General features: G+C 39.2%; 1 protein-coding gene across 2 annotated transcripts in view; it reads right to left on the bottom strand.

The window, feature by feature from the left end:
* Nucleotides 1–2,763: 2,763 nt before the first annotated feature.
* Nucleotides 2,764–16,449, bottom strand: part of LOC133448764 (FYVE, RhoGEF and PH domain-containing protein 5-like) — a 31,738-nt gene continuing 18,052 nt past the window's right edge. The window contains exons 8-21 of one of the 2 annotated variants that reach the window (XM_061727614.1): nt 14,726–14,810; nt 14,550–14,600; nt 14,045–14,103; nt 11,666–11,737; nt 11,352–11,420; nt 9,943–10,026; nt 9,580–9,659; nt 9,312–9,408; nt 9,045–9,182; nt 8,705–8,807; nt 5,244–5,380; nt 5,032–5,157; nt 4,816–4,874; nt 2,764–3,812 (exon numbers count right to left, since the gene is read on the bottom strand). In XM_061727614.1, coding sequence (XP_061583598.1) covers nt 3,776–3,812; nt 4,816–4,874; nt 5,032–5,157; nt 5,244–5,380; nt 8,705–8,807; nt 9,045–9,182; nt 9,312–9,408; nt 9,580–9,659; nt 9,943–10,026; nt 11,352–11,420; nt 11,666–11,737; nt 14,045–14,103; nt 14,550–14,600; nt 14,726–14,810 — 1,197 coding nt within the window. In that variant the 3' untranslated portion in view covers nt 2,764–3,775. Of the gene's footprint in view, nt 3,813–4,719; nt 4,875–5,031; nt 5,158–5,243; nt 5,381–8,704; nt 8,808–9,044; nt 9,183–9,311; nt 9,409–9,579; nt 9,660–9,942; nt 10,027–11,351; nt 11,421–11,665; nt 11,738–14,044; nt 14,104–14,549; nt 14,601–14,725; nt 14,811–16,449 lie in introns of both variants that reach the window. The other variant, XM_061727613.1, reaches the window with a different exon arrangement.

Below are 16,449 nucleotides of genomic sequence, written 5' to 3'. Positions count from 1 at the left end.
TATTTTGGTCCAAGACCATTCAGTGCTTTGTAGACCAGCAGTAAGATTTTAAACTCCCACCCAATTAAATAGCAGTTATTACAATGTACATTTACACTTGGCAGTCTTTCCTTTCATATACAGATATACAGATCCTCTGGATGGGTGTGTAGATGCATCACCGCAGACCTGTTGATCACCTGAGATGGAAAAAAAAGGGCTGTGCAAATCTATTTCATCTGCAATGCTAGTGAGTCTGCCCTAGATTTATACCCTGATATATGAGGATATAGCACTTGAACTGTTCCTTTGGTAAAGGGGTGGAGTCACGTGGCTGGTACTCTAGGCTGCAAGGGTAGTTTTGAGGTTTGAGCAGAAGATTTTGCTTTTAAGGGGGACTCATCTGCTTCCTGCAGCCAAATGATATTGTCTTGTTCTAAATCAGCACATGCATTCCAAATTATATGTTTTCTTTATTTTTTCTTCTCCTATATGCCTCCATACTCACACATCCACACAGGAATGGGCAAAAGAAAAATCTCATTTGTGCCAAGCGAGCTATTGTGATGTGATTTTACTAAAATAAATATTGGCTGAAGTGAAAAGAGACCAAAATGGGTCATTATCCGAAGATGAGCCACAATTAAAGGCGCAGTTTACATTGAGCTCCATTTGCAGCTTTAAGTAAATAAAAGAAGCTGGTAGGGACAGGCTAACAGAGCATGGGTGTGCCAGTGTTCCCCTCTCACATTTGAGGAATTACATAACAGGCAGGTTCTGACTCATGGCAGACACAGGAAGTCTACAGAGGAGACTTGGTGCGAGTGCTCTCTGAAGATTTCTCTGACAGGCACGCCTTCAAAGCTCATGAAACCTGGTTCTTCTTGTTTTTTCTTCCTCTCACACACAACCACATTTGCGATCTCTGTCATGATCCACTGTGGGATGCATAGGCTGGAGAACAGACTTGTGTTAAATCTAGCACGCAGAGCCTGTTGATCTAGATAGAAAACCACGAGCACAGAGATATGTTTGGAGAAAGAAAGGAGAGCACAATGCATATTCCTTGTTTAGGCATCAAATACAGAGGTGTGGTGAACATTGTGTGTGTGGGTTTTAGTTTTTTCCATATTTGTCCCGTGAAGAGAGAGTGGGTTATTTAAAGCTTTAGGGGACGTGGTATAGGTTGAACATTGACTTGGCAGAGACAACATTAAGTTTACAAAGTGGGACAGAAGAGTGTGTCCTGCAGTTCCTCTAGCCTTTCTACTTCTTTTCTTTTCTCTCCTTCTCAGAAAGATGCAGAGAAACTCAAAAAGAGGGAACCTAAAAATGTCATGGCAATGTCAAGTGGACTGAGCTTTTTTTCTACTTTTTGTTAAATATCCTGCTATTGCGTAATGAACTATTTTCCTTTCCCCCTGAGGATATGCTGCCCACACAAGTATGAAATATGAGGAGCTGTGCTGTTGGAGCTCCAGACATCTTTTTTAAACACCACATTGCCTTTTCAGACTAACACTGTTGGGAGTGTGTGACTGTGGGTTTGTCATTTAATAAAGTGAAGTTTACAAAACTATGTTGTCATAAGAGTGTGGGTAAAAAAAAAAATCCACAAAGGAGGAAGTTCAGCGCAGAACATATTTCAACTTTTTTAGAAACAGTTAATGATTCCCGAGGCTGTGCACATATAACAGAGCTGAATATATTTGACCTCACTGAGTAGGATGTGTGAACAATTGATTATTTGCTTCTCTTTGTATTGTTCCTCCCTGCAGCAATGTAGAAGAAATATAAGACATTCCTCCTTCCGCATTACAAGAATTCCTATCACTTAAAGCATGCATTTCATGATGAAATTGCATATACAGAATAATTAAGAGAGTATCCAGGAAATGAGATACAGTCCTCATACATTATATTTGACAAACAGAAGCCAATACAATTTCCTGTTTCCAGAAAAAATATTCCAAGTCAAAGTATAAACAGGAATAGTCCATCTTGCACATTGTGCCAGATAATTTTCAAAAATTACCCTGTAACCCCCTCGAATTTTGACTATTGGCAGCCTTTAAGTTTTGGATTTGTTGGACTCATTGAATCTGGAGTAATGGGTAAATCATGAGATAATCCTTTTTTGGTGGCATTTGCATAGTACACTGACCCAATGATAATTAGGAGAACTTATTTGGTAAAGTTAAATGTCATTTGTAAGGAATTTATGCACTTCTTTCATGTAAAATAGTGGTTCTGGCAAGAAAAGATAAAACTGATGACAGTGACCGAAAAGAGAGAAATCATAACTGGGACAAGAAAGGGAGAGCAGAGTGATGAATGATCTGTCCTTTATATAGGACAAGGTGTCTGCAACTTTTCTGCAGCCCCAGAAAGCAAACTTTGTGCTTGATGTTATTCTGGGTCACGTAGCCTCAGGGGGGAGAGGGGGGTGGGTGGAGGCGTGCGGGCCTGGCCTTTCATTGGCCAAACAGCACTCAATCCCCCCAGTGTGCTCTCTCCAACAGCTCAGGGTGGGATTTGAGCCATTTGCCAGCATGATGTTTCCTCAGAACAGGCTACACATTGACCATGTATCAGCACAGACACCAAATGGGGGTCCTACAAGTGGGGCAGAAGGAGTTTAGCTGAGTGTGCTGAGCATCATTTGCAATGAGAGAGGAAGCGGGTGACGGCCCTCTAAACTTTCAAGTTTAAGCCACCTGCCATCTAGAGGACATTACAGGAATTAAAAAAGAAAAAGACAAAGACAAAAAGACTGTTTCCATCATTTTATGCACAATTGAAATGATACCATTGTAAATACATTTTGTCAATCAAGTACAGTACAAGATGAAGACACTGATTACGTAGGTCAGTGCAGACATGATTTAGTCCAAGTTAACACCTCTATGCTCAGATGGATGAGGAATCTTTACACAAATATAAATTTACATTGCACTTACTGTAGGAATTTAAATTATGTCTCCATTCTCCACGTAGTTAGTAAATCATGTGTAGTAGTTGATGTTTTCAGTTCCTGTGATGATGTCCACTCGTTCCTGTATTCTTTTAATGCTTTATATCAGTGCAAAACCCATCAAAAATATGGAGTCACTCACAGGATGAATGTCCAACAACACTGAACTTAGCTAAGCAACTCTTTTGTACATTCTTTGACACAACCTGTGCCTCCAAGTATTAGTCATGGAAATGGAGTGAAAGAGCACTTGTTGAAATTAAGGCATAACTAGTTCAAAAGTAAAAATTAGGCCATTACAGATTTGGACATTTCTGAGTTAGGCCTAAGTGTGTTGCTTATTTTTATTTTTTTCCACCCTCTATGTAAACAGTAGCAAGAATTCCTGTTCGTGAAAGTGTAGTTTTGTCAATTTTTTTTAAAACAAGTTAATATGTTCTACATGTCCGTAATATAGTTTAAAATGTATCTTCCTTTTCAAAAATGACGTGAATCGGAGGAATGTTGCCGCTGAGCTGCCGCGTGCATTGCAGTCCGGGTCATTGTTGTTCCACCCTGGCAGGTATCTGGGCCAATGCTTCTCATGGCTCTTAGTATTGCACCTGCTGTAACAGCAGGCAGGACACACCGGAGGTTGACAAAGTAGGTGATCGTGTCCTCTCCCAGAGAACACAATGTCTTCTTCTCCTTCATCCTGCTGGACAAGTTGCAACATGCAGACCTGTCGGGGTAGTGTCTCCGTGATCTCTCCATTTTGGTTTTCACAGTCAGTCACAGCCATCAGTAATTTGTTGGAGAAGAAAGACATCCGAGTGGTCGATTCTATAAATTTGTGGCTTCCTCCATGGCATTTACCCACCTGCACCAGGAAAAGACTTTAGATTAGGGAAAACAAATACATAATCAGCGGTTTTGCAGTAAGAGTAATTTTCAGCTATTTCACCAAGGTAGAGAGAAAGAGTAAAAAATAGGCTTTTCTGTGGAAGAAAACCAAGGAAGGTCCAAGGAAAAACCAGTGACTAATGTGCATGTTATAAACCTGACTTTTTTTCCCAAGAACTTGAATATTTATTTTCCAATAGCAAGACGGATGTCATTACTGCGACATTCCGTTTTTTTTTTAACAGAGTGACTATTTGCACCAGGGCACAAATAGCAAGTCCCCATCAGCTGAGCTATTCACACCCTGTTGACATATGAAAACAATATTAAAACAAATGCGTTGCCCATGCGCATGTGCACCAACGTGTCTGCACTGGAAGGCGCAATTTCATTCAATTTTCATTCGTTCACATTTCACTGCCCTGTGATGAAGAAAGAATGAAGAAAATTATTCTGAAACGGAATTCAGAGGTAACGTTACGCTTTGTATTTGTACGGAAGAGTATTAGGGCCATGCAGGAGAAAAATATTTGAGAGGGGAATATTTTTTTTATTGTGCACTTGAAAAAAGTCGAAATGTCGAGAAAAAATTTGAATTGTCGAGATTAATGTTGAAATATAATTTCGAGAAAAAAGTCGAAATCTCGTGAATAAAGTCGAAATTTTGTGAATAAAGTCGAAATTTCGAGAATAAAGTTGAATAAAGAAGTGCACAATAAACATTTTTTTTAATATTTTGCTTTCTAATAATACATGGGTGCAAATAGCATACGTTGATATTGGTAGCAGGGTGTAAATAGCCTAAGCCTCAGTACTTGCACCCAAATAGCCTAAGTCTTTTTTTAATGCCATATCATTATCGCTCATTTATTCACATTTCTCACCTTTGGGCTGTAAAGTTATCCTCAGCTTTAAAAGTGTAATACAAAGTGTTTTTGTGGTACAGCTGGAAGACGCTGGACTCCTCATCTCCCCCATACCTGTCAGGCAGCTTCACTGTGAAACCCAGTAGAGGTAAACTCTCCGATGCTACCTTCTCCTGCACATACAAGAGTCATCGCCAGAACAATGCATGGATCAGTCATAACAATCTGTAGTATTTTTTACATTCAGGCAATGGCTTTGAATAAAATTGATGCTTTCATGCTGAGTAAAGGTAAGGGTGAATATGTGCTGTTCAGGTTGTTTCCTCTCACCTCTTGGGCTCGGTAGGTGTAAAGCACCTTGTCTTTTAGAAGAAACCAAAGTCTCTTCCAGTTCCTTTTGGTCTTTTTGCTTCGCTGTAGACTGCCGCTGATGGAGCCTTCTTCTGACACTGTCACCTGCACATCAAAAGCAATTTTAGCAGTTAAAACAAATGCATAACCGTTTCATTTTGCAAGAGGACCTTTTTTTTTGTAAAAGTTACCCGGGTGAAGGTGACGGTGCCTTTCCGATGTCTCCAAATATTGGGAGGATGGATGTTTTGGAACATTGCAGAGAGTGGACGACTGGACCGGCTCACCTGGGGACTACCTTTGCCCGACAACGAGGTCACATCTCCTCCTTTAAAGACAAACAACGTACTTTCACCCAAAGTGAAACGCAGGAACAAGCATAATATTCCATAAATCTAGACAAAATGTTCATATTTTAGGCAAAAAATATCTTTGTCCATGGGGTAAGAGTTTTTTTCTTGTCTAAAACTCTTAAAACTAGCAAAACAGACTAAAATAGTATTTTTAATCTTCTTGAAACAATTTTTTTTTCTAACGTAGATATGAGTGTTTGCACTGTTGGTGAATGATTTGTTTCCGAGGCAGATTAGCGAGAGAATACATTTTCCTCAGTCTCACCTGGGATTGAATCTGGGAGCTAAAACAGACCAGAGCCAAAGTGGTGCTCACACTGATGAGTGAATGAAAAAGCGCCTCAGATAAGCTACACCTGTACTTTTGTCTTACCTGAACTACAGCGTCCACTGTCGGACGACTGACCAAGTCAGCAAAGACATCAACGTGAGTATTTTATTGAAATATTTAAAACTGTTCAAAGATTATTAGGGAGTAATTTGACCATTTTTTACATCATGTACATCTACGGTATCTCTACATATATCTACATATGTCTACATAATAGCTTGTGTAGACAATGTAGGTATGTTGTGCAACTTGGCATAAGAGGTGTCTATCGTATTACAAGATTATTCAAGCAGTAACAACAGAAATTATAGCGTGACAACATTTATATTTGGATATTTGTTTTGATGTAGTTATTATAATCCTTGCAGCATCCATCCATCCTTTTTCCGCCGCTTATGCATTACCGGGTAGCGGGGGCAGCAGTCTAAACAGAGATGCCCAGACTTCCCTCACCCCAGACACTTCCTCCAGCTAGATGTTCCCAGGCCAGCCGAGAGACATAGTCTCTCCAGCGTGTCCTGGGTCTTCCCCGGGGTCTCCTCCCGGTGGGACATGCCTGGAACACCTCCCTAGGGAGGAGGGACATGTCTGGAACACCTCCCTAGGGAGGAGGGACATGCCTGGAACACCTCCCTAGGGAGGAGGGACATGCCTGGAACACCTCCCTAGGGAGGAGGGACATGCCTGGAACACCTCCCTAGGGAGGCGTCCAGGAGGATCCGATACAGATGCCCAAGCCACCTCAGCTGACTCCTCTCAATGTGAAGGAGCAGCGGCTCGACTCCGAGCTCCTCCCGGGTAACCGAACTCCTCACCCTATCTCTAAGGGAGCGTCCAGCCACCCTGCGGAGGAAACTCATCTCAGCCGCTTGTATCCGCGATCTTGTCCTTTCGGTCACTACCCAAAGTGAGGGTGGGAGCGTAGATTGACCGGTAAATCGAGAGCTTCGCCTTTCGACTCAGATCTGTCAATTTCAGACTCCATCTTTCCCTCACTCAAGACCCCGAAATGCTTGAACTCCTCCACCTGAGGCAGGACTTCTCCACCCATCTGGAGAAGGCACGCCACCCTTTCCCGGTGGAGAACCATGGCCTCGGTTTTGGAGTTGCTGATTCTCATTCCCGCCGCGTCGCACTCGGCTTCAAACGGCCCCAGCACATGCTGAAGGTCCCGGTTTGAGGAAGCCAACAGGACAACGTCATCCGCAAAAAGCAGAGATGAAATCCTGAGGTTCCCAAACTGGATCCCCTCCGGTCCCTGGCTACGTCTAGAAATCCTGTCCATAGAAATTATGAACAGAATCAGTGACAAAGGGCAGCTCATTGTAGCATCCACCTCCATCTTATCCTACCGTCTGTATTGTTGTCTCTCACACCAAATAACTTCCATGTCCTCTTTCACTACATCCATAAATCTTCTTATTGCTCTTCCTCGTGGCAATCCTAACCTCATCATCCTTCTACCCAGACATTTGCTATCTCTCCTCTGTATATGTGCAAACCCTCTCAGTCTGGCCTCTCTGACCTTCTCACCAAAACATCAATCACATGCTGTCCTTCTGATATAATCATTCCCAATCCTGTCCTCGTCACTCCCAAAGAGAACTTCAACATTCTGATCTCTACTACTTCCAACCCTGGCTTTTCCTGTCTTATCCTCCCAGTGCCACAGTCTCTAAACCAGACAACGTTGTGGGTCTCTCCACTGTCTTGAACACGTTTCTTTTCATTCTTGAAGATACTCTTTTATCATACTTAACCTCTGACACTTTTCTCCACCTGTTCCAACCTACTTGCACATGCTTCTTCACTTCTTTGCTACCCGTTACTCTCGACCGTTGACCCTGAGTACTTAAAATTCTCCACCTTCTTTATCGGTGCTCCTTGTAGCCACACCTTTTCACTTGAGTCCCTCTCATTCAAACATGTAATTAGCCTGGGCATTTCCTCCATCATACACCCTGTCTGCTTCACCCGTATCACTTAGAGTGCAGCAATTATTTTCTATTTTACTAGCCTGAAAAATGGTCTCCAAGTATTGATAGTTAAGGGTAACCATGTTGCAACAACATTTAAAGATATGCGTATAACCTAAAAATGTAAAATGTAAATAAGAACAGAGTGCTGTGATTTAGCATAAACAACATACCAGATTTTATATATAAGTAAATAGGAGGAACATTTCAGAGTGGGAGCACCTCTCAGATGTAAAAATGGGCAGAGTTTCACCAATCTGTGTCCAAACATTGTGGAAGAGTTTCAGGAAAAAGTTCCCAACGTAAAATTGTGAAGCTTTTCAAGATCCCACCATGTACTACTGTACTACTGTATAATATCATCAAAAGGAATCTCTGTGTGTATGAGATAAGGCTGGAGGTCAAAACTGTACGCTCATGATCTTTGGGCCCTCTAGTGGCGCTGCATTAAAAACAGAGGTTTTGGAGAAGCATACAGTATGTGCCCTTCCAGACAATGTCTCTCTCAGAGAAGGCATTGCATATTTCATTAAGACAATTCTAAACCACATACTGGATCTACCACAGGAGGAGAGTCCTGGCGGTTATCTGGCCTGCCTGCAGTTCAGGTCTTTCACTAATAGAAAACATTTGGAGCATCATTTAATTGAAAATCCTGCAACAGAAGTCCAGGACTGTTCAGCAGCTAGAATTATGCATCAGACAAGAATGGGACAACAGTCCTCTTCTGAAACTGGTCTCCCCACTGCCCAGACGTTTACAGGTAAATATTACAGTTTCAACTTCTTTCAGATGTGTTGCAGGTATCAAATTCCAAATAAGCAATTTTTTTTATGAAATTGCAAACTGTCTCAGTTTCAATATCTATGTTTTTAACGGGGAATAAAATATGGGTTTATAAGATTTGGAAATCATTGCATTCTGGTTTATTTACATTTTATACTGTGTTGGAATTGGGGTTGTTGTTTAATTCTTCCAAACATTTTTCTTACCTCTCTTTTTTAGCTCGTTGTAGCAGTGATCACACACTTTGGCCATGCGGTCTTTCATGTATTTCAGTGGATACCTGTTCCTGGAGCAGCTTCGACAAACAATCTGTGTCAAACAAACAAAACGTAAACATGTAAAATTAAACAAGATCTGAAAACTTTACGTGAATTATGCACAGTCAATAATCTGATAACAAGGTTTTGTCAGTCCAGCAGAAATTCCTCTCAAGCCAGGTCCTAAATTTTGTAGAATAAAAATTCAATTTGATTCATTCATGAGTCATTTTGGAGGGCCTTGAAATTAGAATCTTAGATTATTTAGGTTTGTTTCAATGAGACGTACTCTTCCGCAGCCTTGGCAGTGGTGTCTGCGGAGAGTGAGGCTGAAATCAGAGGTGCAGTTCATGCACATCATCACTTGTGAGACAGGAACAAGGGTGGGAGCTTTCTCTCCAAGGAACAGTCTAAGACGATCTCTGGGCTGGGAGACACACACAAACAGATCCAATGCTTTATCACAACGACGTGCTGGATTACTAATAAATCTCATCCTGGTGAGTGCAAAAGAAGAATATTAGTCAAGATATGATAAAGGACAGAGTTTGTTCACCTCTCGTGAGCAGTTGTTGAAAGCTCCAGAGCCTCTTGTATTTTCAGTCACAGCACGGTTAAGAGTATAAAACCAGTCCTCTCTTTCAAGGAAGGAACTGCAAGAAGTACACAAGATCCCTCACACCAAATACCTTGACTGTGTTAATTTAAATGTCTTAACACAAAATATTTATTGTATTAGCGACACTAATTTAGTGTGTTAAAAGAGTATTATCTTTAGATCATCGTTACCATTATTACAATTTGAAGGTAACCGTGTGACCTACCTGGCAGATAAAGTGATCGAGATGTCTGCTCCCTCTATTTTCAGTGCATTTTGAACATTTTCTATAAAGGGCTTGGTGACCTAGGTTATAAAATAGACACATCAGTGATCAAGGATAAGACAAGACATTCAGAGCAAGGTGAAATGTAAAAAAAATGAAAATAAAAAATAAAAAATCAATCAGACCAGCAATAGCCACACACTTGCTATAAATTATCTAAAACTTTAATTGCTGCAGTGTGTGTGTATAGCACATGTTGGAATAACATTTGAATGCATGTTAGTCATGGAAATTTTGTGCGAGAAAGAAATATTGGAAATCAAAGCAATAACAACATCAGGTGATTTGATGAAAGACTTTGACCTTTAAGTCAGTGAGCGGGAGAGTATTCTTCAGCCTGTATTTTCCATTCTGCTGAGGGTAGGTGTAGAGCAGCACATCATTCATCTGACAAAAGACAAAACACTCACAGTAATCTTAGATAACACACAAGTCTTGCGTGCTAGCAGATAAAACAGACAAATGATCGCTCACTTCATTATTAATGTCTATACAACATCTCTCCAGTAGATGTCACTATAAGCATATGCAGAACGCTTTTGAGTCCATATACAGTCGTCTATGTCTATCTCTCATTGGGAGTAAAATATCCCTTTCTCTTGTTAACTTCAACAAGGTGGTTAACAGTTAAGAGTAAACGGCAAAACTTGAATCAATATAATTTATGTCTACCCGCTTAGATACAGGCACATGCTCGACAACTGTGTTCACATCGCTCAAAGCAGCAATTTGTTTACGCCTCATTTAAACCATAGATTTGACATTATTCATTAAAGTAAAAGTTTTTTTTTATTATTATTTTTAGGGCAATAATCAAGACAATCCATTAATGACACAAATGCGAAGCATGGGATTTAGTCTGTCTGTGAGGTGATTGATTTAAAACACATCCTGGATTTTTATAACAAACTATTGAGATATTTTAGTAAACGAGCGTCAAATTATATTAATGAAGTGTGTATAATTTTTGCACCACATAATTTTTCTTAGTGTCCCAGTGTATTTTAGGACTTGCTTTAGGGAATACCGGCTCCTCCAGATTTGTTTCATTATCCGTTCTCTGGCACTGATATTATCTAATGGCGCGTGATCTTCAGTTGGGGGGATTGAGTGGCAAAAGTTATGCAGCAATTATTAAAAGAGACATGTGTGAGCTTTCTTACAGAGCTGAACCCACACCACATCACAGGAGGGATAAGAAGTGCCATTTCTGTGTTAAGATTATGTTTATACGAGTCTGCAACCCTTCGTTGGCAAATTAATCATGTGGTGTTGACCCAGCTGTGACAGGTGGTGGAGAGTGACCTCAATTACATTTTTACTCAGCTCATACTTACAGCTTAATCAATTAAATCCCTCCCCCGCTCCCTCCTCAGCTGTTTTTTCTCACTTTGTCTTGGTGCGTTTACATTCAACGGGCTTGGGACACATTCACATTGAGCATCACAAAAGGTCTACATGGATCCTTAAGAATGTAGAGAACAGACCGTCTCCGTAAAGTAAAGAGCAAGCTCGGGAAGTCAACATTTAGAAACATCCTGCCAGGAAACCCTGCTTAATAGCTCAGTCTGGATGGAGAGAAAGCTCAGGCAGAAAATGCAAGACTCTAAATTTGACATTGATTTATATGATCAAAGAAATTATGATGAAGCAAGCCATATATATCTTACTTAAAAAAGCGATGAATAAGATAAACACAAAACATAATTTACCAAAAAAAGATGGCGGGGCTGGCGACTCTTTCTGCTGACCTTCATCAGGGTGCCCTCTTTCACAAAAACCTGATAGAAAAACAAATGTACACATCAAATGCACACAAACGCACTCATTAAATCAGACTGAGCACCTCACAGCTCATCTGATCCTGACGCATGTCGGGCATCAGCAGTCGTCTGTGTTATTTTAGACCAGGCTGGCTGGGGATTCCCAGAAGACTGATTGTATAAAGGCCAAGAGGGGTGGTGGAGGGCAGACAGGGTGGGTTGGCAAGGCTCAGGCAGAAACAATGCTGTTATCAGAGTCATACCCTGCCAGGATGAAGCAGGTCCCGCTGGCCATGAACACTGTATGCTATGTTGATTAGACGCAACAGATTCTCCTGAGAAGTAGAGGCAGGCAGAAACAGAAAGATAGAGAGAGAGAAACATGTAGTCAAAATAAGAGCCAAAGGATGAAAGAGCAGTATCAACATTTTCCTTATCTGCTGTCATGGTTAGTCATACAGTTGTTATCACCTGAATCGGGCAGGCAGAACCAGGTATTGTTCACTTCAGAGCAAGCTAGAAATGTCACTGTTTGCCATGTGAAGCTAAACTGTTAATGTTCTGGTGGCTGCTCAAGAAAAGACTAGAAAAGAATATGAGCAGCTCTGAAATCGTACAGGACCACTTTCACCTAAATGCTAACAAGCTCATGAGGTTGTTGTTTTTTCTCAATATTTAGCCAGTTTAGGCTGATCAACTGTTTTCGGTATATTAACCTTCTTAGAGCATTGTGTTAACAAGAAAATATGTTCTAAAAAAACTGAAATTGATGGTAGTTTTCTTGCTTTTGTGATCACAGGGCTGCATAGTTTTCCAGAAGAAATTTGATTTCATATATGAATTAGTAACTGTAGGAGTGATATAATGAAAATGTGCCCACTCCTCACTAAGACACAGAATATAGTATATGTTGCCTACAGATAAAACCAGACAAGCTCTGTGAAGTTATCAGCACATCAGAAGTGTAAATGAATCAAATTTAATTTAATTTTCCTTCATACAGGATAAATTATAATAACATCATGCTGTCTCTTGCAGGCCAATTTCACAGTGTAGAACATCATTGTGACATTATTCAGCACGTTTCAAGGTCTTTGTTTTAATATCTTATTTGAATCATGTTTAACTGGAGTTTAAGTCTCGGTTTTATTTGTGCTCAGCTGGTTTGACTCCTGTCTCGTGTTTAGCTCTACTTCCTGTTTGAATTTGGGTGGTTGGTTCTATTTGACCTGAATCTTCACACCTCTGTCTCCTCAACCCATGTAAGTTTGTATTGTCTTGTATTTCCAGTTTTCCCTGCCAATGTGTTACTTATCTTATTATAGTAATGTTTTCTTATTTTCAGTTAATTTCTTATTTCCTTGTAGTTGTTTTTTTTTTTCTGGCTTGGATTTCCTGTCTTTTCAGCTATTTTTGTTTAATAAAGGGCTTTTCTTGCTATTCTCACATTAAGAGCAAAGAAAAAAGATAAGAATTCATAAGTAACTCCTTAAATACCCACCTGCAACACCATCAGATTTGTTCCTCTTGCCAAAATTTGAGACTTTTCATATTTGTGATCTTCACTCTTAACATAAACTTATTTATAACCTCTTTTGTGAAATTGTGCTACCTAACTGAGTTGATTATCAGCATCATGACACTGTTTTGCATGACTGCATTAGTGAGGTTTATACTGCAGCTGTGGTAAATAATAAAAAACTGCTTTGGGGATGTTTAGGTTGCTTCATAGAGCAGGTCTTAGTAATGTAGCATGTGAAATAAATAATTGCAGAGATAGAAAGTTTAACATTCACGAGTCTAATTTCATGGAAATCTATCAACAGCTGTACAACCATATAATGCAAAAACTAAAAATGTATATTTAAAAGTGGGACTTGCAGGGCCCAAGCAGTCGCTACAGTCATAGATATACATGGTCATAGAAACAGTAATGTTTATTCAGGATATTTAAAACTAATCTATCAAGTATCTACTGGGACTTTTTAGTGAGGAGTAAGGAATAATTAAACTGACCACAAATCAATTTGATGATGATTTCCAGTTCTTGCAAAGGGATGTATTCAAAAGCTGACTGGAAAAAAGATTTTTAAAACCACATAATGTGCTATAATTTAATGTGCATCAATATTTCCCCCCTGACTGGTTGTTGGTGGAAGTTGCACTGAATTTCTTCGATGCTTCAAAATTTGGAATGAATTATTCAATTTTTGCATTAATCTGGAAAAACACTAGAGGTGCTCTTTCTAATATATCTTAGCAAAAATAAACAGTGAAGTCCAGAGTGAAAGATATTGAGGAAAACTGAAGAATTAAAATGTTAAGTGATGTTTAGAGTATTTTGGTGCCAGATTTTTAGGTCCTGTGTATTCAGTTTTCAGTGTGCTTCAGTGAGAGATCATTCAGATACAAGAGTATCTCTTCATGTAAACATAGTTTTGAAAAGTTCTTTCAGAGAAAAATATTGTTATGCTGTCGATCTTTGTGATGAAATGTGATGCTACTTTAATCTGGAAGTGGTTAACTTTCCAACATGGATCCATGACAATTAGCCGCCTTTATTACATTTATTTTTCAGATAAATAAATCTGGAATATTGTAGATGGCTGCTATTGGGTTTAAGAGTAATAGATCACACTTACCCCATGTTTCAAGCTGTCGTTGACTTGATCTGCAATGTCAGACATGACTGATACTGCAGCTAAACAAGACAAACGGACAAGATCAGGACAGGCAGACAGGTAACCGCAGTCATAACAAATATTCATAACATTTTCCTTGTCCGCACATGTACTAGGTAAAAACCATGAGTCTGGAAACGTCCATATGTTTAGACTGGAGTGCCTCCCTTATCAGAGATGCAGCATGAGATAGTGTTGCGGCAACTTGCCTTCTCGTGAATTATACTTTACAGTTTTCACAAAGAAAAGAGCTGGAATGGCTGCCTGGTGGGTTTCCAGCACAAACAAAGAAATCTAAATTGGCTCTCTCATGGCCGTTTCTTCATGCCAAATGAGCAGAAATAAATTCCCAGTAAACACAAAGCCACACATGGAGGGCGGTAAAGCTCTCCTGCAGGAAAACACAGGTTGGGCTGAGCAGCGGCTGTACACACTGCTGTTTGTTCCTCCGGCATGTTTACTGTACCTTGGGTGTCTTCATATTCCTTGGAATCAGGGGAGAGATTATTCAGATAATCTGTGAAAGGAGTGAAAGAAAATAAATACTTTTAGGGACTAATGCATGGAGTTGGGCTGTTATTTTACTTGGTAAGGACACTCCACCCTAATTTCATCAAATCTTGTCTTTTACTATTCACTCACCGGTGAGAAGCATACGATACTGAGCAACACGCACAATGACCTGCAGGAGCTGTTGCTTCAAAGAAACTTTCCCTGCAGCTTTCTCCTGAGGGGAGGGAAATAAAAATAAAAAAAACAAGCAAACAAACATTTTTCTCATAAACACCACTGAGCATTTGGGGCCCTTACATTTCATTGTCATATGAATTAAGAATACATACTTTTTTTCTGAAAGATATGCTACATTAAGGGCTTTCAGTGAAAGTTTGAACTACTGAATTGAAAGTTGTACTGACAAGAAAAGTATACAACAATACCAGACCTTTGAGCAGGAACACAAGTCATATTTTTAGTGTCAAGAGGTGCTGGTATAATACCCCAGACTGCCAGTCAGCAGAGCACAGCGAGTGGGTTTATTACACACGTTGTGGAGCCATAAATCAACTCATGCAGTCACACGGTGAAGACACATATTTCTTCTAGGGGCAAAAGGTAATCTCCAATGAAAAGATGAAAATATCATTATCTATGTGTGGATGCATTGTACAAAGTTCCCAAAATAGCCAAAATGTAGAAATTAAATCTGTGAATATATTAAATCCTGCGTTTAATTGAAAATAGTAAAAAAAAACATTATATCAAGTGTATTTTTTTGTATGAAGATGGGAAAGGAGGGATAAGAGAGATATGTTAATTTATGGTTTAAATTAAAGTAAGAAAGTAAGTTAGTAATGTTTATTTATATTTATAAAAGATGGATCGTACTTTCAATTGTTAGACCAAATGGGAGCAGACCAATTATTTGATAGAATATAGGATTCTGTCTCAGAGAAGCTTATTTATAGATGTTAAACATGCTGTGAAAGACTGCATGACCAAAAATATCTAACTGACTTTTATTTTTTCTTAATGATTTCATGATCATGGCACACTATTAGAAGATTAGAAGAAAAATGTATTTCCAAGCAATAAGACTTAAAACCTTTACTATGATCCTAACATCAGTAGTCTTAACGTTTTCAAACACATTCTCCAAGTATTACACCAGCATTGCTCTGTAATACATTTTTAGTCAGTCAGGTCCAGGTGCTGAAGTGATCGACCAACAGTCCTGCCCTGTCAGTAACCAAAAGCCTTTGCTCCACAAGGAAATGACAAATGGGACAAAGAGGGCAACACGACTGCTGGCCAGCTGAAAATCATATATCAATCAAGAAAGGGAAAACATCTAACTTTCAGTGATTGTTTTCTGTGCCCAAACACCTACATTAGAGGTTTGTTCCCCACTTCCATCTTCATTGAACTGAGATCACATTCAAAATGATAACAATTGTTCTAAATAAGAAAAATGCATCTCTCGTAACATATGATATTGCATTGTATTATTTATCATGATGATTTAATTTCATCTTAGAGTAACTATATATATATATATATATATATATATATATATATATATAGTTAATTTCATCTTAGAGTAACTATATATATATATATATATATATATATATATATATATATATATATATATATATATATATATATATATATATATATATATATATATATATATATATATATATATAAGGGTTCTGTGCAAGAATGATCTGTCTCTCCATCCATCCATTCAGCCATCCATCCATACCGCCTTATTCCTATCATGTAGATAAATGATTTGGTCAGCAACCTCCCATGTGCCAACAGCATTAATAAACAAAGACTTCATGGGGATCTGAGGACTTTTT

The sequence above is a fragment of the Cololabis saira genome, chromosome 8, assembly GCF_033807715.1.
Source record: "Cololabis saira isolate AMF1-May2022 chromosome 8, fColSai1.1, whole genome shotgun sequence".
Classification (NCBI taxonomy): Eukaryota; Metazoa; Chordata; class Actinopteri; order Beloniformes; family Belonidae; genus Cololabis; species Cololabis saira.
Note: the sequence above shows the minus strand (reverse complement) of the source record. Positions and strands in the feature narration are given on the sequence as shown.